General features: G+C 40.7%; 1 protein-coding gene across 1 annotated transcript in view; it reads right to left on the bottom strand.

Moving 5' to 3' along the window:
* Positions 1-25,420, bottom strand: part of OTUD7A (OTU deubiquitinase 7A) — a 250,890-nt gene that overhangs the window by 112,494 nt on the left and 112,976 nt on the right. Inside the window, exon 5 of the mRNA XM_084640497.1 lies at positions 5,750-5,904. Coding sequence (XP_084496623.1) covers positions 5,750-5,900 — 151 coding nt within the window. The 5' untranslated portion in view covers positions 5,901-5,904. The remainder of the gene's footprint in view (positions 1-5,749; positions 5,905-25,420) is intronic.

Below are 25,420 nucleotides of genomic sequence, written 5' to 3'. Positions count from 1 at the left end.
ATATTTAAAAATGTAGAAAACATCTAAAAATATTTAAATAAATGGCATTCTATTATTAATAGCGCAATTAATCATGATTAATTTTTTTAATCGTGTGATTAATCATGATTAATTTTTAATCACTTGACAGCCCTACAATAAATGTTTAAAAATCAATATAGCCTGGCAATATATTTAGAACAAATGATTTTTGCTAACTAGAGAAAACAAGATAGCAATTTTATGTACAGAGGAGTGTAAAAGTTTTGTTTAAATATAAAAATAAAATAAAAGCCACAGGCACTCATCTTGTCTGGAGGATTCATTACAAATCCAAGCTTGAGCTAGGTTTGCAAACTGTTTGAGCTAATTTTGACTGGTTTATAGATTTGGAGTCAAAACTAGACAAAATTGTATTGCTCTGGCTAAGTTTTTGTGTTTGTTTGAATCTGAAACTCTAGGTAAAACTTAGGGTGTTAGAAAAGAAGGTGAACAGAAACTGACAATTTTGCAAAGCTCTGCTATCAAATCCAGTTTGGTTTTCCATATCTATAGCAACAACTGTTGGCCAGGTTAGTTAGTAAACATAGGAATTGATGAAGGTTAATGAATACAGGAAGGCAGCTGCTGTTATTTGTTCAGGTGAGAGAACTGTACTGTAAACAATGGACGCACTTCAACCTTGGTGTAACTCCACTGCTGTAAATGGATAAATTTGGCCCAATGGGCCAGATCCCCAGCTTGGGTAATTGCCATAGTTGCATTGACTTCACAAATAACCCACACATCTTGAACTCAGTCTCGAATATCAAACATTAACAGTCTACTGTTAGAAATCAATCCACTAAGTTAAAAAGTAAAACAAAAACATTTGTGGATTAAGTTCAAATTATAAAGAGAGGAGGGAAATCTGCCAACTGCCCTCACACAGTCTGGGAGGAGAGGTAAGCTCATTGTGTAAGTTCTTCACTGTGAATTATTCACTCAGCAGTAGAAGTAGGGATGAAAAACATACAACTTGGAAATTCCAGGCAAATCTATTAACATTTCAGGTAGGTAGGAGAAGGAGACAGTGATTTCTCAAAGCAGCATATACATTTGTCAAAGCAATACTCCTGGGGTTAATAAGGATGCTACAGCACCTACGTATGGTCTGTTTTTGGGACTGTGAGACCGCCTTCACGTGGGAACAAATGATATAGCTAGATTCTTGCTGGAACGCATCAAGGCTGACTACAGCAGGCTAGGGAAGATGTTAAAGAAATGGAGGCTCAGGTGATTTTCAGTGGGATTCTTCCTGTCCCTAAAGGAGGAGAGTGAAGGTGAGACAAGATTATGATGATCAACAGATGGCTCCGGCTGTGTTGCTAGAAGGAGAGCTTTGAGATGTTCAATCACTGGGAGGCATTCACAGGGACTGTTCTCATGGGATGGGCTCCACTCAAGTAGAGAGGAAAATAGAATTCTGGGATGGAGGTTGGCACGACTGATTAAAAGAACTTTAAACTAGGAATTCAGGGGAGATGTTCATGTAATCTTGATGCCTGATTCTAAACATTGAGCAGGAGGAAAATCACATAATTGAAGATACAGGAAGAGATAAAGGAGCATCAGACGTATGAGAATAGACAACAAGAGGAAAGACAGTGCCAACATCCCTGACAGTAACAGTCAGGTAGGCAATACTGGAAGTACCATGACAATACCTAACTGGGAGAGGAATCTGCGCAAAGGCAAACAGAAACAACTAAGATGGCTACACACCAATGCAAGGAGCCTGGGTAACAAAGTGAAGAAACTAAAACTACTGGTGCAGGAAGTGAAATCAGATATTATAGGGATAAACAGAAACATGGTGGAATAGCAGTCATGACTGGAGCACAGGTATTGAAGGGTATGTTTTGGTCAAGAAAGACAGAAATAAAGGTAAAGGTGGTGGAGTAGCATTGTATATTAACAATGAGATAGACTGTAAAGAAATTAGAAGTGATGGAATGGATAAAACAGAATCTCTTTGGGTCAAAATCACTTTGGGGAAGAAAGGTAAAATAGGCTCCACTGGGATAGTGCGTGGGATCTGCTACGGATATGAAATAAATAACTGGGAATTGTGTGATTATGGGAGACATTAATTTCCCAGCTATAGCTTGGAGGACACACACTACTAATTAATGATAGAGCCCAAATATCCCTGGATGTGATAGCTGACAGATTTCTTCACTAAATAGTCACCAAACCAACAAGAGGAGGTGCCATTTTAGATTTAGTGTTGATAAGTAGAAAGGACCTCATAGAAGAGCTGGCTGTAGAGGACAGCCTTGGTTTGAGTGATCATGAGCTAATTCAGTTTAATCTAGATGGAAGGATAAACAACAATAGGTCTGCAACTAGGGTCCTTGATTTCAAAATGGCAAACTTTTAAAAAAATTAGGAAATAGGTTGGGGAAGTCAACTGAACTGAAGAACTCAAGGATATGAATGTTTAGAAAGCTTGGAATTGCTTTGAGCCAAAGTTGCAGAAGCTATCTGAAGGCGGCATCCCAAGCAAGTGGAAAAACTCATTGGTAAGGGTTGCAGAAGAAACTGGATGTAAAAACATCTCAAACAAATTATTAAGAGAAAGCAGAAAGACTACAAGGAATGGAAGATGGGAGGGATCAGCAAGAAAAGCTCTCTCTTGGAGGTCAGAAAGGGTAGGGGAAAAGTAAGAACTGCCAAAAGCGAAGCAGAGTTGGACCTTGCAAAGGGAATTAAAACCAATAGTAAATTATCACATAGTCAAATAAATAAAAAGAAAACAAGGAAAGAAGTGGGACCACTAAGTACTGCGGATGGGGTAGTGATTAAAGATCTCGGCATGGTGCAACATCTAAAGCGAATACTTTGCCTCCGTTTTTAACAAAGGTAATGAGGAGCTTAGGGGTAGTGGCAGGGTGACTAATGGAAATGAGGATATGGAAGTAGAAATGACCACATCTGAGGTGGAAGTCAAACTCAAACAGCTTAATGGGACCAAATCGGGGGGGGGGGGCATCCAAGAATATTAAAGGAACTGGCACATGGAATTGCAAGACCATTAGCAAGGATTTTTAATGAATCCATAAATTTGGGGGTTGTACCCTATGACTGGAGCTAATATACTACCTATTTTTAACAAAGGAAAAAAATAACCTGAGAAACAACAGGCCCATTAGTTTGACTGCAATTGTATGCAACGTCTTGGAACAAATTTTGAAAGAGAAAGTAATTAAGTACATAGAAATAAATGGTAATTGGGATAAAACACAACATGGTTTTACAAAGGGTAGACTGTGCCAGACCAACCTGATCTCTTTCTTTGAGAAGATAACTGATTTTTTTAGACAAAGGAAATGCAGTAGGTCTAATCTACCTGGATTTCAGTAAGGCATTTGATACATGGGAAATTATTAGTGAAATTAGAGAAAATGGGGAGTGATATGGGAACTGAAAAGCGGATAAGGAACTGGGAAGTAAAACTACTACCCGGCATAAGATCCTGGGCAATACTACTGCTGTTACAGCAAGCTGCTGCCATGTCCTTATGTGCCGAAAAGTCCTTTTGAGAACATCTTAAACCCCCCAGATTTTCTTTTTACCTTCATAAGCTTGAGAAAATTCCTGTGTGAGAGGAAATACTCAGAATTTGGCGTTTATGTCAAATGTTAATAAAATTAAACACTATGAATTAGACTGTTAAGAATAATTAAACCACTTGTTGCCCACTTCTTTGTTAGTCTTTTCAGTATAGCTTTATTCACCAACCCCAATGGTCATAAATCACCAACCCCACCAATGACAACATTACTTCTATACAGCCTTTGATCAAAGTTTGCAAAGCACATCGCAAACATTAGTTTTGCAGGTACATTCCCTTTCCACAGATGAAGAAAACAAGGCAGAGATGAGACAAAGTCAACCAGAATCCTGCCTCTCCCAGACACGTACTCCAACTTCTAGACAACACTATGCACCCACAGTAAATAACAAAACTACCTGCCTTTTGCTAAGAAAGGGGTGATCATATCCCTTTTAAGGAAGCCCTAAGATGCAAATAAGTTTGTCCATTAATAGATTTCAGAGGCCTCCTTATACACACATAGCATTTATAACAATGAGGAATTTTTAACGAGACACTTGGTTGTAAACCCTCTCACTGAATGACAGCTCCAGCTAACACTCAGCTGAGGAGATTCACTCTCTGTGAAGGAGATGACCAGAGATGCAAAGGAAAGAAAAGATAACCCCCCCACCACCACCACTGTGCCAACTGATAGGCTCCCCAGCTACGTAAGAAGAATATGGAGTGGGAAGTACTCGAGGAGTCTCCTCTATCAGCCCACACAGGGATTTGGGGGTGGGGGAGAGTAACCCCATATATGTTTAAAAGAACTAGCAAAAAATCCTTAAACTTTTCTTCTACCCCAAGGAATACAGATATGAACAGTAAGTCCTGCTGCTTGTGGGCTACTGGGAAACACATGTGATATCCCTCATGCACAAGCATCTCAGCTATTTTTGCTTTTTAATTCCTATGTCACCTAGTCAGTCTTGTCCCTGTACAAGTCAGCCTGGCACGCACCCAGAGAGCCTCATAACATTACCACTGGACAGAGCTCTTAATACTGAATTTATTAAAGAACCCTCAAGTCCTCATGAAGGGCCCAGTTCTGCACCCTGACTCACAGTGAGTAGTACTTTACTCCATGAGTAGCCCCACTAAGATGGGGCCCAATCCTTCCACTCCCTAAGTGAACCTGGGTGGATTGCCATGTCATGAAGATAATGATGGACTTCAGCCCAGAATGGCAGGTTGATCAAATCAGACAAAGATCTTTTGTTACATTTAGTGAGTGCTAAGGAGAATATTCTCAGTTACACATTCGAAGGACTTATTTTTATGTAACACAGATAGAAGACTTTGGAAACAAAACAAGTATGACATATTATAAAACTGCACTCCACATCGTATACACGTCAGAGTTACTACTGTATCGTTCCTTATTACTTAAAAAACCTGGAGTAAAGATACATTACAATACATAACACTAAAATAAATACTATTCAAGCCCAGCTACTATTACACTGATCTACTATTATGAACAGGAGAAATATTCACCAGTACATTTTAAAAACACGTAGTAGGTGCTCAGTATATGTTGAACTTTGGCTATACGAGGAAAAACAAAAATATTTGCCCTTGGCGTGTGGGCATTTTATATACATCACATCAAAACATCTATAACTGTCCACACTTGGCAGCACCTACAGCCACCCAGATTAGAAGACACACTCAAAACCAATCCTCATTTCTCTTACTATTAACTAACATGACACACTCAAAATTCAGTATGGTTTTCCATATTAGAAGCTTAAAGTAACTAATGAAACCATTCTTTCATACTCTCAGAATTTCTTTTGATGACTGATGAGCATGGCAGGCAGCTCAAAATGACAGAGTATAAATCTAGATGAAAGCCTTTTGCCTCACTTTTTAGGTAAGATTATAAGTAATCTAGAATGTAGCTTCTACCACAATAAGAGATTTTCTAAGGCCTTTGCTGAAAACAGCTGTACTGGTGCAATCTTGTGTGATTAAACTGCCAGGAGTATTGGATTGTTGGCACAAAGGAATCAGTGATTTAACAGACTACACTAGAAGCTTTAAAAGACTGGTTTACATTTTATTGACCACAGCATGAAAGTATTGAATATGAGGAAAAGGGGCCACAGGTTTATGGGGCATGCTTACCTTCCAGCAGGTCTCTTGCCAGACCTGGTTCTGCCCCCGTGGACCGAACAAAGTCTGACAGGACCGCGTCCATATCAAGAGTCATGTGATCATGTAGAAGTGCTGCCACACATGCAGCAGTAGCAGGATTTGTTGATAGGCTACAAGACATCCATCTATAAATGAGAACAAAAATACAGAGTTCTAGATGTATTTATCACAATAGGCTACAAAATAATGGAAATCACACGTTTTTCCCAAACAAAACACCCAATTTAAATTTTTAATAAATGACAATAAAAGGTCAAAGTTACAATGATTAAAAAAAGAAAATAAATTTACATAAATACCATGTTAATAGCATTTATGATCTGCCTCTGTCTGGGTTCACAATCTGTTCCAGTGACTGAGTATATTAATAACTAGTTCTCATCTTTCACACTTCTAGTGTTCTTTTCTGTTTTTCTTTGCTCTTTTAAAATATTCTTTCTGCACAACTTTTCAGTGCACAAGGAAGTTATAAAATTAAAACTTCATAAGAGTAAGGTGGTAAAAGTCAAAGATTCCAAACGGGCACATGCTTCACTCTAAGCATGAGAATTGTCCCATTGGTTCAGTTAACGTGCTTTAAGTTAAACATATGCTTATGTGCTTATCTGGACCAAGGCCATATTGCAAGACCTTTGTATTTATATACTTTTAATGTAAATATACTTATATTAGAACTCATTACTTGTTCCTTATTTATTACATCAATACATAGGTTATTTCTATTTTCCCTGCCTTAAAGATGTACTTGATAGGGTATCTGGGTTTTCTCCCATTTCCTCAGAACTAATGCTGTCATCCTCATGGGGGTGCTGTGAATCATGATCACGATCATCAATAGCAGCAGCAACTTGTACCTCTTTTGTTTGAGAGGCTGTGTTAACTAGCCTTCTAAACATCTGCATTAGTGCATCTCTTTTAACTACAATAATGATGACAACCACAATGAATGGAATGACAACAGAAGCTACTACTAGGCTTATCTTCAGATTGTTACTGCTCATATTTCTGGAAGGTGGTGGGTATCTACTCTCCCTCTCTATCAATTGAGTTGACAGTCTGGAGGGACCCACATACACTTACAGTGGCAGTTTATCTCATTGGTTGTACACGCCTTTCAGCATCATAATCAACTACACGTGCTATTAATAGAAATCTTGCCAGGACCACACAAAGCAACACCTTTCACTGCTGCAGCATCAGGTTTTTTGTTCCCCCCATCTCAGCATGATTAATAGAAGCTAAACACATTTTCAAGATAACACTGTACATTTCTTAAGAAAGCCATTGTTACATGGCTGATCTTTATAAACACTTTCCTGGTTTCCCTCAAATGTAACAACTGTTTAAAATATAAACATACATACTGCAAAATACTGCACATCACATCAACCCCACTCAAAACTAACTGGAATGGAATTGGCAACATTTGCTATATAAGTTCGTTTTCATTTTGAATTAAGTAATTTTCAGGCAAACAACGAACCATATGACTGTAAATATTACAGACATCATTGTAGTGTAGCAATCCCAGTATACTCTGCAAATGGATTCTTTCTGCTATTGAATTTCTGGTGATGAAATTCCCCACCTCCCCACCCCCAAAAACTAAGATGTTAGAAACAACTACCACAGACACAGAGTGAAATTTGGGCCCTAATGAAGTCAATGTGATTTTTACCGTTGACTTCAATGGGACCAGGATTTTACCCATGCCTTCTGCTTGTGTCAGATGCAATTATAGATCACGTTAATAAAATTAAAATAGTCCCAATTGTTAGTTAAAACACAATCAATAAAATGCTTTACTTAAAAGCCAACAGAAACTATTCCAGGCCAGCTGGCGTAATTATTATTAATTATTTAATATCCGGGGATTCACAATAACTTTTTGTTAAAGAAAATCTTCCTGAAGTGGTAGGAAGTCAGGTTTCCTTTGCAGAATGATTCACTTGTTTTACAGCAGAGCGATGCAGTATGTGTTCAGCAGCTTACTGTAGGTTGTTTGTACCATCCAGTTGCTGAGAAAAGTAACAATCACACCAGTATGTGGCAATGACTCACGGCCTAGGAACCAGCACGTAACAGCTAATGGAACCACAATCACAGCTGGTGAAATGCAAAGGTATTCTTGTTTTTGTATAGATAATGGAATTTTTATACAAGCAAGTACGCAATTAAATCTTAAGCAAGTGAAGTATTTTAAACTTCGTTAGAAAATACTCTGGAAGCCACCTTTGCCTATTGTGTACTCAAAAACCACCTCTGGAAACAAAACAGAAGGGTTTTTCATTTTCTATCATGCACAAATTTTTCTTTACAGTGTCAAAGCAAAAATAATTGGGATGGAAAGTGCACTACATGTCCCATCTCTGGCATTTCCTAAGAGGCACAACATAGCCTTCTTTATGTGCAATCAGGAGCTTTTCTTTAGTATTTTACTTTCATCATTGACCAAGTAAAGTGGCCTTAAAATAGAAGTAGCTTTAGGACAATTTATCCCCAGAGTTTTTAAATCAACCCAGACGGGAATCTCTCTCCTATATTCTTTTTTTCCCCCTAAATACCCTTGGACCTAAGGAAAGGTCTAGCGTTTGGGTAACAGATGAATATTCCCCCTACTGTATCCAATACCAGTTATCATTTCCTGAACAAGTAAAAGCTAATCTATTTTCATAGACAACTCTCCCTACAAAAATTTAGAGCAGTTGTTTTTAAGAATGGCTGAATCAGACATATTTATCAGGTAGTAGTATTCAAACTTCATTTTACGGAATGAGAACAGATCAGAAGAGGTGGTAGAAGTTAAATGGTGTACAATATAAATGAAACGACAAGTTTTACTTTTATTCAGCATCTGTCATTCACTCCATCAAGACGCCAAAGCTAATCTTTACACATACATCTGATATTTTCACTCAATCTCATGGGCTCATTCATGCCTTTGCCATGAGTCGAGAGTAAGGGGAAATGTATTTTGTGCTACACTGGGAGCAGACTTTTAGTTGGCCCCTGGTTCTGCCATTGCAGCAAAGAGGGAGTAAACTGTGCCAGGTCTAGAGCCAATGCAGTGTAGGTTCCCCTGCATGCTGGTGCAGCTATACCCTGTGCCTCCTCTGTTCTCCCCCTCCAGTTCACCGGCACGAGAAGGGAAGTAGCAGCTCTACAGAGTCCTCTGCCCCTCCCATACTGCTACCTATGATGTGGGTAGCCAGTACTGAAGTGTGAAGGGGCATTTGGATGCTCTGATGCCTCTGTACTAGCTAGGCCACACTTTCGCCATACTCTCCCTCACACCCTGCATTATAGCACACACATGCATGTATCCATATATACAAACAATTAAACACAGACTCTTCTGAAGTTTATTTTAACAGCTGTTGCTCAGCTGGACATTGTCAAAAGGTTAGGAATTTCTTGAAAGAAAGCCCTCCGTGATAATTAGGTTTCCAGAAAAAAGCCCTTACAATAGCATAGGATTATCATTTAAGTTTAATAATAAGTAAGTAAATATCTTGGATTTCTTAGCGTGTCTCTCTTCAAAGGACTCTAAAGCACTTTATAAAACTAAATTTATACACATGCTACAAAAGGATCATTTCACCAGCTACAAAAGCAATTGCTGCATAGGGAATGGTTTGTCCCTCCTAAAGATGTGGTGCACAAAAGATCTTGAAAAATGGGTCCATTCAGACTGTAAGTGTTTGAGATGAAGTCAAATGTGAGCTGACAATCTAGGCCACATAAGTTTTTATTTAATATAATTTACTTACATTGCACTCATTATTTTCATATCAGGCTGCATTTCAGAAAGTTAAGAGAACCATCTGGGTCACAACTTTTAGCACAACTGGACAAGGGAAGGCTATAAAAGTTCATGTAGAGCTAGTAATCAAGGGAAACATGGAAAGATTTACAGGGCCTCTTAAAAGCAGAATGCAAGCACTTCACAAAATCCCATTACCTTGATAGATTATGGCTAAATTTGGCCATAGGGTTTCAATGTGGTATATATATATATACTATACAGCAGTTGAATTTTTGTAACTGTTTTAAAGATGAGGTATGAAGGGAGTAACACTTTCCTAGTAAACACACAATGATTTCTAAAACAGCTGCACATAAGAAGAGGAGGGGGGCAAATAAGAGGACGTTGTAACCAAAAATCCATGACAATTAATTTTCTTTATGACTGGGAGAATGGATGAAATAAACCTGCACCAGAAGGATGCAGACGTTCAGAGTCAAGTTTAAAGAGCTTGTTGAAGATGAATGATGCAAAGCATTAGTAAATTTCAGATATTAATCATAAGTGACTCATCTGGCAGTAAAACTTTTTTGTGGTTTTTAGAAATATGTACATTCAGGGTAGTCAAATACCATCATTAATCGGTGCGGGGGCCAGATAATTCAAACATTTGGAAATTTTAGTTGTATGTCAGTCTGAACAAGTCAAATCATGGATCATCTGTATACTAGCAATATTTCACTATTTTTAATGCTAGGTTCCCCCCTCCCATTATTTCAAATAGCTTCTGAAAAGCACTTCAGGCTGAGAAATATTTTGTGGTGAAATATGGGTTCCACATTCCCAAAGGTTCTGTTGGGTCAATGGGCAAAGCAAGTTGCCAGCTAAGCCAGAAGGCCTAGATAACTCTAGTCTAAAGAGGTATGCCATCGTGCCAATGAGAGATCTGAACAGGTCTGAAAACATAAGATCCAGTGACTAGCACACAGTTCCAGTAGTAAGCAATCTTTCTTACAATAATAAATATCACCTATTCCCCCCACAGCCACACACACACACACACACACACACTCACACTCTAATGTGGCTGAAAGCAACATATTATTAGGAATTTATGGTAGGTCAATAATGTTACAAAATGTGCATGGGTAAAATACTAGGGGTAAAGCTCCAGCACCACCAAAGTTAATTGCAAAACTCCCACTGACTTTTTTTGGGGCCTAGACAGGGAGTTGGATTGGATGACCTAGTAAATCTTTTCCCTTCCCACTTTATCTATGACTCTGCAACTGTGAGGGATGAGTGAACCCTAATATGGTCAGAGATCTGGTTTGGTTAATGAGTTGAAAGTTTGGATGCTTATCCCAAAGGCATTTAAGGACAGTAAAATTAGTCTGCATCCTGTCTTTCCCTTCCTAGTCCCACACATTTATCAATCGGTCCCTCTCCTCCTCATAGCTGTGGTCCATTGATCCCTCCCAATTCATGACTATGGCCGGTCAAAAATTTTTGGTCAAAATTATTTTTGATGGAAAACTGAGTTTTCAACAAAACGGTTCCCTCCCCCCAAAAGCATCTGCTTTCTACAGAAAATCGAAAAAAGGAAATAAATGAAAACCAAAAACCTTCATCTTAAAATTTTCAGTTTGAGTTTTCAGTTAAAAAAACTCCAAAATTTCTGTGGGGAAAAACACCTCCAACATTTCAGACCAGCTCCCCTGAGGACCCCCTCTTTTTTCCTAACTTCATTTTTATGATTTAAAACATACATGTTTGACTGCTCAGTTTCATAGTTTTGCTTCCTGGGTATTTTCCATAACGAGACAGAAAGACACAAATCAAGGATATATATTTTATTTAGCTGATTTAGTACTACCCAAAACATGATACAAGCCATAAATAGACAGTCCATCTACCATGTGTGTGAGGGCTGGGACCCACAGCACTGCATTGATATTTACATAAAGAGATTTTTGGTCCCATCAGAGAGATGGGACACGTTCAAACCTAAATCTGGAGTTTAGCTCTGAGGAGGCTTGTTAAGGCCTCTCACTAGTTTTAATTTAATATTTGAGGGATGTGCAAGATTGGCAACACTAGAAACTGAAGTTCTCTTTGCACAGGACAGGTGCAACACAGGCAGCAGCTCAGGCTTTTCCTTTCTGCCCTCAATTGGTTAGTCTCTAAGGTGCCACAAGTACTCCTTTTCTTTTTGCGAATACAGACTAACACGGCTGCTACTCTGAAACCTCTCTGACCTGTCACTATGTGTTGGTCCAGATGATGGCGAGTCCACAGGCAACTGGCTAAATCATTCTCTATTCTGATTTAATCCTTGGCCTCAATTCAGAGGCTGACAGAGTCATTTCTGTGAATGGATTTTTGTGACAAGGATTGGCCTGAAATCAGATATATTTACCCATATTGAAATATATGGTCAGCCTCAACTTGGGAAAGACCCAAAACATTGACTTGAAGGTGAACGGTCCTTAAATCCAAAAATCCTGAGCCATCCAACCCACAATGTAAATGAACTAGAACAAAGTTTTCTTAATAAGCTTGAAATTCTTGTAATATAGGAAAGCCAGAGCTATCTCTCAGCACATTTATGACATCATGAATCACCTTTGCATTGCTCTCATGGTGACACAGTCATCAGAACCCCGTACTCTGTGTGCACCAATAGCTTTGTAGCTCACATGTAAGTAACTCATCTCATAAGTTGCACCAGAGGTCGTGCCAACAGCCTAAGCAGGCTTTTTCCCAAAAGATAGGTTGCCTTGTGTTGTAGAGGCTTCATGTTCCAAGACCCATACATACAAATAGAGAATACTTGGGCATTCTATTGTTAATGCCACTCTGGATGATGTGGGAAGAGAATGCAACGCACTGGTAACTGGACTATGGCCACAGCTGCAACTTTTACTGAAATAGAATAAGTTAAAGTGTGGTATTATCCCATTGCCAATGCTCTCTAAAGTAGTAATTAATCAGAAAACCCAAGAACACCTACTCCTTGGAGAAAATAGCCCCCACCTGCTTTATGAGGGAACTATGAGAATCTTGCCTCTGTATTACGGGGACAGCGTATAACACAAGCTGGTAAGTGCTGTTCTCTTAGCTTTCTTCAATTTAGGCAAGAATTAGTCTTTCAATCAGACTTTCTGATAAAGGTCCTTTTTGCCAGAAAGCCACTTTTAGTAATAAAAACATACCCAGATTGGACAGGAAAGAAAGACTTAAGCAAGGGAAGAAAACGAACTATAAGGAAGGAGGCAGTGACTCACTACAAATTAGAAATTCAGAATTCAGCTGGCTGCCAGACTTTTTGTTCTAACCAGATGAAAACATCACCTCCTACACTACTGAACCATCACCATGTTTGCTACTAATGGCAATTGTAACTATTAAACACTTGCTCACTCACATAATGTTGCATACCCACTTGGAGCGGATATCTTCGGTCTATGAAAGCACAGTCTTCCTCAAAGAACAACCTTCTTATGGACAATGAAAGCACAAATAAATTTAATACTTAGCACCTGAGAATCTCATTACATAATATCAGAATCCTCTCAGAAGAGGAAGTTGAAATCCACTTTGAAGGACTACAGAAAGTGACTTTCAGAAATGCCATGCTATTTGCATCCAACGGACAAAGGGGTTGAATCACAAGCAAAATGTTTTCACTTCTGAAGATTTAAAATTAAAAACAAAGTCCACTAATAAAAATACACTATGAACCAGATTGAAAGCCCAGTCAGTGGAAAGGCTTCCATCATCTTTGGTGAGTTTTGGATCAGTTCATCTGCTCTCATAGACTTTAACGCCAGAAGGGACCATCATGATCATCTCATCTGACCTCCTGTAAATTGCAGACCACGGACCCTCATCCAGCCACTCCTGTAATAGGCCCATAACCTCTGGCGGAGTTTCTGAAGTTCTCAAATCTCAAGTAATAGAAACGGGATGGAATTTGATACTTGCACTTTGCACTAGGTACTAACAACAAGAATTTTTGCAACGAACTGGGGACTTATCAGTTGGAAGCTACAGAGGAGGAAAAAGACCTGAGTGTTTTGATCGACCACAGGATAACTATGAGCCATCAATGTGATGTGGCCGTGAAGAAGGCTAATGCAATCCTGGGATGCCTCAGGTGAGGTATTTCCGGTAAAGATAGGGAAGTGTTATTACCATTATCCAAGGCACTTGTGAAGACCTCATCTTGAATACTGTGTGTAATTCTCCCATGTTTAAGAAAAATGAATTCAAACTAAAACATGTGAAGAGAAGGGCTACTAGGATGATCAGAGGAATGGAGAACCTACCTTATGAGAGGAGACTTAAGGAGCTTAGCTTGTTTAGCCTAACAAAATGGAGACTAAAGGGCAATATGATTGCAAGATGAACACTCAGAAGCAGGAGAAGTTATTTAAATTAAGGGCCAATGCTGGCACAAGAACAAATGGCTATCAACTGGCCATCAATATGTTTAAGCTTTAAATTAGATGAAGGTTTCTAGCCATCTGAGGATTGAGTTCTGGAACAGCTTTCCAAGGGGAGTAATGGGGGCGAAAAACCTAACTAGTTTTAAGACTTAGCTTGATAAATTTATGGAGGGGACGGTATGATGAAATTGCCTACAATGGCATGTGATCCTTCTGCAACTGCAATTAGCAAATATATCCAATGGTCAGAGATGGCACACAAAGGTTATTTATTTTTTAATGTGAATACTCTAAGTGTCTGATTAACATTGCTGACTCCTCTTGACTTGTGAGGTAACGTGAAGGATAAGGGGAACTGTTATCCTTTTCAGAAGGAAACCATCTCTCTGTGGTTGAATTTGTATTTTTTTTTTATTTGTAGACATGTATGGTACAAAGACCCCCAGCTTTGCATAGCTCCAGACACAGAAAATATTTTTTACTAAGACATACCACATTTTAAAGTATTAAAGAAGAGTGTCCCCCCTCTAGACAACTGAATTCAGTACATAAAACAAATCTACAAAATAAAACCACATTTGATGCAGCAAACAACAACTGGTTTCTTTTAACTAAGGCTTGCATAATTTCTTCCTCTGTTTTCTCCATGTGAAGTGCATCCCCTAGCATTCAGACAGTTCTATAAAGACTTTTCATTCTCTTTTTACAGCATTTCTCAAGATGTTCCACTTTTGATTAGAAACATTTTGCCAAATGCACATTTGCAAAATATCTGAACAATTATTAAGGGAGAAAGCAAAATTAAACAATCAGATCCATCAGATTAGATTTGCTTTGAATTTGAGTTGACAAACCATCAACAGTAAGGGAACTGGAGTTAATGCTGTCACTCAGCTTTTAGTTCAATAGGTTGTAGCAGCATGTAGTTAAGAAAGGTCACCCGGGGGGGGGGGGGTTGGCGGGCAGGGGAACCGCTCCCCAACCAGCTCACCTCCACCACCCTCAGCCTGAGTGTTAAGCCGCCACCTGCTTCTCAGCCCTCCCAGGCTTCCCGCCGAACAGCTGATTCGCGGGAAGAGGGGGGGCGGGGCAGAGAAGCAGAGCGGGGCAGTGTGTTCAGGGGCGGAGGCGGAGTGGAGGTGAGGTGATCTGGGGCCAGGCACAGGGTGGGGAGCTGCTGGTGGGTGCTCTGCACCCACCAAATTTTCCTCGTGGGTGCTCCAGCCCCAGAGCACCCATGGAGTTGGCGCCTAAGGTGCCACTTTTGATGTGATCAGTGGGGGAGCAGCCGCTCCCCCTGCTCCCCCCCTAGCTATGCTCCCCTGCCCCTAGGAGCCAGAGGGACCTGCCAGATGCTTCCTGGGAGCTGCCCCAGATAAGCACCTCTGGGACTCCCCACCCCGCCCCCCGGCAGGTGCCTCTGGCTCTTAGGGGTGGGGTGGGCACCCACTACGGTGGCCCACAAGACCCTCCTGCCTGGTTCTGGGGGTAGTCAGGGGACGGGGGTGGATGGGGCAGGAGTGCCGGGGATGGGCAACGACCCCCTCGTGTTAAGATTTTGGCAGCTCATCACTGAATATATATACACACACGTGTGTATGTACTGTGGCAAGATGGCCAATGTTAGTTTGGTGGGTCCTGTGCTTTTCTTGGCAGGGGGCTAACCTATAGTAACCCTCCCTAGCCTACAGGGAACCATGCCTTAATTAGCCTAGGGCTTATATATTTCCCGTCTACCACTGCTCCCTGGCCCTCCTGTATCACAGTATATATGATACAAATCACATCATACCAGTTTGACACAGTTTTTAATAGAAAACAGTTTAGAAAACACCCTGCACAACTGCATCATTAAAATACTTTTCTATTAGCTTTATTCTACAGTGCCTCTAAGCATTAGTTTTAAGAATTCATAAACCTTTCTTAAGTAAGATTTTGGTGGTTAAATTGTGTCCGATAAAATACAGGAAAATATTAGCTCATTATACAGCTTCAAAAATGTCATTGCTTTCAATTCATTGGCATCTGTCCAGAATGGCAAACGTGTGTAAGCAAAAAGGTGAACAGCTGACATAAGGGTAATGATATTCTCTACATCTCTATCACTGCAAGGAGTATATGGGATTTACTGGCAAGTTGACACTATTTGCTAGAATGGATTCCTTGCTATATCCATTAACTATATTGCTATTATTTTGGGAGTAGGGAAATGAGCAACTGACACCTTTTGAAAGGAATCAAAAAGTTAACACTTTATATTCCAAAATCAAGTAGAAACAATAGTTTAAAATATAGTTCATGAAGAAAGAATGCACAATTCTGCATGTGCATGAGCAGTATATGTGGGAATTAACATAAAAGCCTCATCAGTTTTTTTAAATTACAGGTGCTCATCTACATGATCAGTTAGCGTATGGCAAGCTGGGATGTAAATCTACAGCACTTTAGCCTTCCACACACAAACTTACCATATAGACAAGCCCATGCTGTTATAATTTCTAAAAACTAAAAGATACATATTGACTCATACAGATCTGAAACATTTCTATACAGAGAAATGAGATCTAGACCCTGATTCAGCAAAGCACTTAAGTGTACTTAACTTTAAGCATATGTTGAAGTACTGCTGAAAACAAATGACTAAATGTTTTGCTGAATTGGGGCGCTAGGGCACGTGGTAGGGTGGTACCTGTTGCCATTAAAGAGCAGAATCATATACTGTAAACTTTTATGCAAGACGTTTGAAATGTCAGAGAATTTCTGCATGCCTAATTGCTTCTAGATTTTCAGGTGATACTGGTTTTTCATTTGGATCTGGTAAAGAGATTACATCCCTCTCCACTGTAGAACTTACCACAGTTATCTATGTCTTTGTGATTGTATTATTGCAGTTCAATCTACACTTCCCCTCCAGTGGGAAGCTCTAGCTGTTGCATAATGCAGCTGCTTGGCAGTTTTACAGTGTTAGCCACAGAGATCCTGTAAAACCAAAGACTATGCTGCCTTGTTCTACTTGCTTCAAGGTGCAAGTCCTGACTTTATCTTTATAGTTTTTCTCTTGTGTTTTCCCTATGACTGCACAATTTCTGGGTCTCGAGACTTTTTCCCATCTTTTTGGATACTTGAGTGACCACTCTTTTCCCCAAATGCTGTGGTGGTAGATGAGGTCATTTAGGGTAGTTATAGCCCCCCCTAGACATGACCATTTGGGCAGCTGGAGACAGGGCATTCTCATCTAACTACAGAGTTTGCTTGACCCAACTGGTCTGAGAAAGCTCTAGTCTCTTGCCCTTCAAGGCACAGTCTAAGCCAATCTCTATTCTCAGACTCTGGTCTGAATGTTGGTGATCAGGTAGGAAGTCTGAGTGTGGGTGTGCATTAGTAAGTCTTTGGTGACATGCTTTCCCATGCTGTACCTGCACCGACAGACTGAGTGACTGGCACATTATAAGAATTAGAATACAAATAATCAAATTTATAGGGTAGCTCTTTAAGAGCTTTAGACTGCATAAGGACATTTTGACACATGACCATCTGGCTTTAATTTTTAACCTCTAGGAAACTGTCCCATCCAGAAATGTTACACAGCATTGGCACTGACCATGTTCCTAAGCAAAAAAGGAATCTCTGGGACATATTTTGTAATAAGGAGGATGGAGGGTTTCTGGATGGAGCTGAGTTGGGATTTAAGATCCTAATAGGCCCTGTGTCCTTGCCATGCCAGCAAGCCTGTTTTTATTCCTCAAAACATATTCGAGTCTTGCCCAGCTCCCTTTGTTGTCTGAAGCTGGGAAACAGCTGAGGACAAGGGGTTCAGAGCAAAGCAGTGAGAGAACTGGGGGTGGAAGAGGTGCAGGTGGAAAGTGGGTGGGACTGGGATTCTCTTCAGTCACTTGTAAGCAGACGGGGTAAGGGAGAAAGAAGGGGGTGGGGGAAGAGCGCAGATGGTGATGATGTTCATGGGGAGAAACGGGCTGAGCATTCTCACCTCCAATCCGTCACTTTAGAAACCTGAGGAGTAGTACAGCAGCTTCCACCTAGATTACAGAACTAAGATAATCATCCAGCCTCAGCCTGATTCTAACAGCAGGAATCTTTCCATTCTTCTGCTGAACTTGTTGGTAGAATTTGACACTGCTGATGAGAGGTCTTATTGTATCCTCTTACCTGCCCAGACACATTACAACATGTTGTCAAAGCTCTACAGGGCTTCAGTGAGGCATATACTGCTTCTCATCCTCCCCTTTTCAGTTGCTACTAACTGCTCCTATTGGGTAGGAAATACCATTTGGGATCATCCATTGGCCAATAAGACCCAGATTTACTGCCGACTAAACTGTTGTTGACATTCTGTAATCACCAGTTGTGATACCTCTAAACCCCCTGAAGCTAAATATAAACACATTTTACCTAATATTTTACTGTTCTCCCCTCTAACGTTTCTTCTCCCCAAACAAATCCATGCGACTCCTTCCCTATAATGTACATCTGTATAAGGCAATCCTAATAGATAGGCAAGCACAATTAAATAAATGTCTTCTAGTATTCCCAGCTTTCAAGAAATGAAAACTATCAGGGGAAATGCAATTCTGCTCCAGAGACTTTTGTAGTGAGATTTAAAAAAAAGAAAGAGCTACTTGAATAATCCCTGGCCTGAAATCTCCACTACAGTTTACATAAAAACGACTTGCAGTCATGAAACTGGGATTATAAAAAAAATGCTGTTCAATATATAGGCACATTTAAAGCTACTGCACTGTTGTTTTGCCTATCTCTTTCAACCCACAGGTTTGAACTTTGACAAGCTGAGAGATATGCCTGGAAACCATCTCTCAACTGTCACATTATGGCTGCTGAATTTTCAGAGTAAAAGCCTACTCAGTCCAGGTTGGAACCGTAAGGGAAGGGAAAACTTATCTGTGTATGGTGCCTCTCTGATCATTACCTTTCACTCTGTCCTTTCCCCCATACAGTTTCACTATTGCCACAAAAGGATACTGTACTTTTCGCACTCCCGTGGAATTCACAATGCCACATTCAAGTAGCAGCCAGCAACCAGTCTCAGAAAACAAGTCGTGCGTGCAGATAACGTTTAATCACAGACCTTTGCTGTTAAGGATTTTTAAGATATGACTGGCTAAATCTACAAAATGGTATTTGACTAATTATCAAATTACTATAGCAACTATGCTCTATAACCAAGAATCCTTATTTATGTTTTAGAACCATAAACGATAGCCCTTTGACAAACGGTCTGTCACAGGGTTTGCTGCTCACTGCTGGGGCACCTCCTTGTGGCTCATCTGGGAATCAGCTCTCAACTAGTCTGACGCCTCTTCCGCTGGTTGCTTGACCCATGGTCGGTCTGTCTCTCTCTCTCTGGACTCAATTGCTCCCTCTTTGTGGCTTGGCCCTCCACCTAGGTCTCTGCTGTTTTCTCCTTCCATTGTAACTAAGTCTTGCTGGATGAAGTGTCTCAGGCAGTCCTCTGCTCCACTGCCCAGATGGTGCCACTTCTCCAGTGGCTGGTAGGGAACCTGGGCCCACCTATTACTCTAGGTTCCAGTCAAGGCACCATGTGACTAGCAACCATAGTCTATGCAATCCCAGACCCCTTTGCTGTTTCCCTGGGCTACTTCCCACCTTTCGTCTCTTGCTCTACCCTCTCCCCACCCCTTTCCCCCCAGGTTGCCACTGGAGCTTCTTATTTTGGTTTTCTTGGGTTCTTGTCAATCTGTATTCCCAGGCAGGATCCCAGGACTTACTCCCTCCTAGGACTCCTCCTTGACTCTTGCCAACAACTCCCCTCCACTCTAAGGAGTGACTGAAGCCCTCTTCTTACCACCAGCTTCCTCTCTTTATGCCTGTCCCAGCTCCTCATGCAGCTGGGCTTCATCAGCCATCAGGTTTTATCAGCCCTGACCCTCCTCCAGGTGCAGCCTGTTAACTGGCCCTTTTTACTTAGTTGGGCCTTGTATGGGGTGGACACCCCATCACATCTTCCTAACCTTGATTTTCAGGTGTCTATGTGAAAAGAATGTACATAAATACTACAGACACATCAAAAAAGCTAAACTAATAAAAACAGATGAGTACTGCTTAAATTAGGAATATGTCTCTCAGCTCTCCATTTTCACAAAAATAAGATTGTAATGTAGATTATGCCAGACTTTTTTTTTAAACAGTTATTCAATAATGGATGCTGGGAGAGATCACAGAAAACTTGATAGCAGTTTTAGTCTAGCTAGATTTGATGGTTTATTTATTTATTTTGAACATCACTGTTAAATTAGAACATCTACATTTTCATCCGCAGAGTAAGCAAACCAGTTCCCTTTCTGAAAATTCTTCAACTGGAAAAGAGGCGTGGTCCAGGGCTTATGACACCAGTCTGGCCCTGGGAAGATCCAGATTCAATCCTTTGCTCTGCCACGCTTGTTGTGTGATCTAGGGCAAGTCATTTGGTTAGGCCTCTGGTGTGCTGTGACAATTCTTTTTCCTTCTCACCAGTTTTGTCTCATTGCTACTTTGTGTTCTTGTTGTCTGGTTGTTGTACCATCTACTGTCCTATACTTAGACTGTAAGTATTGTCTTTATTATGTGCTTGTATGGTGCCTATCACACTGGGGCCCTGGGCTATGACTGGGGCCTGTAGGTGCTATCACAATAGAAATAAATAATATGTGGATAAATAAATTAAAATAGTCCCTCTGTACCTCAGCTTCCCATTGGTAAAAAGGGGATAGTAGTTCACTGCCTTACAGAGGTATTGGGAGACTGGATACCTGCCCATAAATGAACATTATACTAATATGTACCAGAACTGGAAAAGCTGAATGATGCAAGGATTTTTAAAGTATGGGACTTTGATATGCTCAACATATTTGTGTGTCAAAATTTCCGAACTACTGTAAAAACAAGTGAGCTAACATTTTTGGGCCAGATTTTTCAGTGGGTCTTCTTAAATTTGCAAGTGCACAATTCTGCATACAATTTAATTTCTGTGCAGATCAAGATTTGCTCATGCAAAACAAATGTATTTGCATTTTTATGTAGTCAATTAATGCGTTTATTGACATTTTCCCCACATTGACTTTGTTTTGCAACTTATAAACATTCATAACTCCCATTAACAAAACTGCCTAATGAACAGAATTGACCTGTAAACATTAACAGGACTGATGACTTTAGGAAACAAGGACCTAATCCATCTCTCATTACAGTAAGCACAACATTGTTCAATCTATACATCAATGACCTGCCACCAGTCCAATAACAGAAGTTCATCTGTGTAGACATCTGCTGTGAACTACAGGCTCCAACTTTCTCTGTACTGGAGAAGACCCTGAGTGACGATGCTGCAAAGCTGGCAGACCACTGTAAGACATGGTGCCTTCAGCCTAGCACCAGCAAGACATTCTCTAGCACATTCCATCTCCACCATACTAATGCTAAGAGAGAACTAAACATCATAAAGAATGGCCAGAGGCTGAAGCATACCCAATTTACTCAGGCATGACCCTCTACTGAACACTGACATACAAAAGCCACCTGAGCAAGATAGCAGTGAAGGTCAAGACACACACAACAATCTTCTCAGCAAACTGGCAGGTTCTTCACAGGAAGCAGATGCTCCAACCCTCAGCCCTTGCCATCTCATATGCAATAGCAGAGTACCATGCGCCAGTATGGAGTTGGTCAGTACACACCAAATTTGTTGACATGCAACTCAACAATGCACATCATCACAGGAACTCTCCAACTGACTCATCTTTCATGGCTTCCAGTTCTGAGCCACATTGCTCACATTTACATCAGGAGGGAGATTGCAGCTGGCAAGCTGCTTGAGATGGTATGTGCCAACCCAAGCCTGACCTTGTTCAGCTACCCTTTTAGCTTACCAGCCACACGTCTTTCATCACGACACCCACTGTGGTCAAGGCTGCCATGCTAGGACATGACAGCGAAGTCCCTGTGGTGAGAAGAGTGGTGCTTAATATCAATCTCTAATCAGTTCCTTGTCGCAGGTGCTCGCCCATCCAGCTTCGACCTGCCACGTTGCCAGTGGGCCCTTCTTAAGCCTCTGTGCAGCCAACCAGGACCGTTGGGGTCTTTGAGACAAACCAAGCTGCAGCTGTTGTGCCGATCAAACAATGATGCACATTGTCGAGAAGTACCCCCTAACCAAATTCAGCAGGGCTCTGAGAGCTCCACCAGGCCACTAAAAATGCTATTGCTTGGTTTGGTGAATATGCAAATGCTAAATAAAATAAATGTTAAAACAAAGTTAGATCAGGACCCTAATGAAAGTGTTCCTCAGAATGAAAGAATTCTCTTTCTATCCTCATAGGAAGACTATTAGCCTTTAGAAGGGGATCACCTACTCTTTCCTTCCTTTAAAGGCATCCATCCCTATTACTTTTACAATGATTTCAGGCTCCCTATAGATGTTATGTCTTCAGACTTCTACAAAGACTTTCTAAAACTCCTTGAACTTCCCCAGTGGCAGTGCTGCCTAGCAATAGGCTAACCAAGTCCTCTGAAAATTTAATTTCTCTTGACAAAGACCCTCACATGACTGCCCAAGAAACAGATTTTGTCACACACTGACAGAACACTTAGCGAACACTATACCAGAAAGAACAGGTCTGCACAGATCAGAGTGGTCCCGATGTTATGCTTAGCGGTGATATTTACATAAGGACTCCTGTAATACATACCTTAAAGAAGCACTGTCAAGGTTTATCTATTTAAAAAAACCTTATACCCTTGAACTATTTTCCATAATAATTAGCTTCTCAATTATCCCTTTAGAATTAGATTGGCAGTGATTTCACCAGATTCCCATCCTTAATCTAACCAGAGTCTGATCTTGAAATAGCCTCTTGTTTTATCTGCCAAGAAAATAAATACTAAGGGCAAATTTTATTCTTGGATACCTAAGTATGACTCCCACAGAATTCAATATACATTAAGTACATGTGTCATGGAACAATAGGGCCTAAGGCTAGATCTTGAAAGTTGCTTTGCATGGGTAGACCCAGAGTGCACATGAAACTCCACTGAACTCAATGGCACTCCATGCATGGAAGCTGCCTGGACAGATGCTGCTGTTTGATATTATTCTACATTTCATAGTGACAAAAAAATCTTTTCATGAAGTCACTTGTCTTGCTCTATACAGAATAGAGCCTCTTAAATTTACAATGATCCATATCGTATCCCTGTGTCATTGTACTCGGGTTTTCTTCTGTCTCCCCAGAAGCTAGTCAGAATCAACTATTATTTTGGAAAGGGAGAACAAAAAAGTGGCCAAATTCAGGCCATAAGCACATTTATCATAACTTCTGTTATAGGTTAATATGGGTTCATTTAGACTGTCTGCTGCCCCATGCTATGCTCTCTCAGCAGAGAAGCCCATCCAGGGACAGGAATAATCTGTATGAGACATGGGGAGGAGTGATCAGAGGGTATTTACTGATCAAGCTTTATATCCTAAGCCTGCAACGCACTTAAACACAGCTTTAGAATATCACTATACTAAGTGCGGGGATGGGTTGGGTGCAGAGGGCCCAGGTCTGTGGGTTAGTCAGATAAGGGGCTCTGCCCTGCAGTCAGCCAGGGTGCCACTCCTGGTCCCTCTTCTCCCTGAGCTCCAGTAGGAGTGGTATCCCTGAATCCAAACCCCGCTCCTACCTCAGGGCTCTCGGCTTTGTGGATCTCCTCAGGCTGGCATGATGATGCCAGCAATGGCAGTGACTGTGGGATCAGTGCCCAGCTGGAGCAGGTGAGTTGCTCCCCTACTATTAATGGCAGGTGCCAAACCTGAGGGGCACTGTGACACCAAGTTGCAACAGCACTCACTCAAATTTGGCCCAGCTGCCCCTCTGTCATGATGCAGGGGTGATCCAACCAAACCCGAATGGTGCTGTAACCTAAGCACCAGGTCATAGTGCTGCTCACTAAAATTTGTCAGCTGCGCCTCTGTCAGGACAGAGGGGCGGCCAGGCCGAACCTGAGATGGGGGCCCTGTGGAAGTGCACATTGGTTAATCTGGGCCTCATTTCTATGGGAGCAATTTAACCCATGAAGCCGCACTAAAGCTATCCCTGATCTTTCTGTACAAAAATAACAGATTTCCCTCAGAGCTACAGGAGGAAAAATAACAATTTAGTAAGTTAAAAAAATACCTCCAACCAAAGACTGTTACTAATTACTTAGAAGCGCTTTCAACTGGTACAGCATCAGATATCCTGAACCAAAGGGTGGGGGTGTGGGGGGGAGAAGAGAGAGATGCTGAAGCCTCAGCCAAAATACATAAAAACCTCTGACAACAGGAAACTAGCCAAGATAGTGCCATTATCTAAAAAAAGAGAGCAAATAACAGAACAAAAAATTCAGTCCAATTATTTTAACTTCAGCCTTAGAGAAAGTATCATCATCTGTTTTAAGAGATCGATTGGGATTATTTATTAAAATAACTCAGGTTTCTGACACACTGTTGGTTTAAATCACCTATTATTTTCTAACTTGTTTGAGTTATTTAAGGTTAAAAGCTACCAAGAGAGATAAAAGGCCTCCACTGAATATTCTTTGGTCAGGAAACTTGCTTGAGAATATTTCACATTTCAGGTTAGTGACTCAGGTGCAAAAAACCCACAGAATAGGAGGACTGAGGAGATCAAGATGAATTTAAGAGTTAGAGAATGAGAGATACTGTCTCACCTAAACCTTCCACTTACTTCTTGAAGAATACCTTTAGAAACCTTGAGGGGAGAGCTTAAGGCACTGAGATAAATGAAGAACACCTGAATTTTCTCAAGATTTTCTAAAACATTTACAGAGCTTGAAGCATCTTCAAATGAACCTGAAACAGAGACTAAGAATATGAACGCAGTATGAATATTATTTATACTATATTTATATAGCACCAAAACGTCACATTGAGCTTTACAGAGATTTCATAACAAAATGGTCCCTACCCAAGGATGCTCATCATCTACATCAGACAAACACAGCAAATGAAAACAGACAAATGAAAGGGATAGGTAAAAACAGTGCCAGAGGGGAACTAAACAAAATGAAGGGCATGGAATCCTATAGGATCTTCAGTCAATATTTTCAGGTCCGATCTGAAATACCTTACCCTGCTTGTGAGAAAAGACAGCACATTAAGGGCCTGATCCAAAGCAAAGTCAACAAGAGTCTTTCAACTGGTTTCAGTAGACTTTGGTAAAGGACCTGACTGGCATTAGAGGAAATTGTACTCAAACCCTGGTGGAAAGTAGAAGCAGAATAAGTAATGCAAATCTTATTGCCAAGAAACCATAAGAAATCCCCCCAGACAAGCCATCCACACACTAAACCAAATGCTGGAACCAATTAAAAATATTTTTAAGTGGATTAACGAGTGGTTGGAAGAGATTTCTATGGAAAAGAACAGAA

Source organism: Lepidochelys olivacea (assembly GCF_965140295.1).
Source record: "Lepidochelys olivacea isolate rLepOli2 genome assembly, chromosome: 10".
In the NCBI taxonomy this organism is placed as follows: Eukaryota; Metazoa; Chordata; order Testudines; family Cheloniidae; genus Lepidochelys; species Lepidochelys olivacea.
Note: the sequence above shows the minus strand (reverse complement) of the source record. Positions and strands in the feature narration are given on the sequence as shown.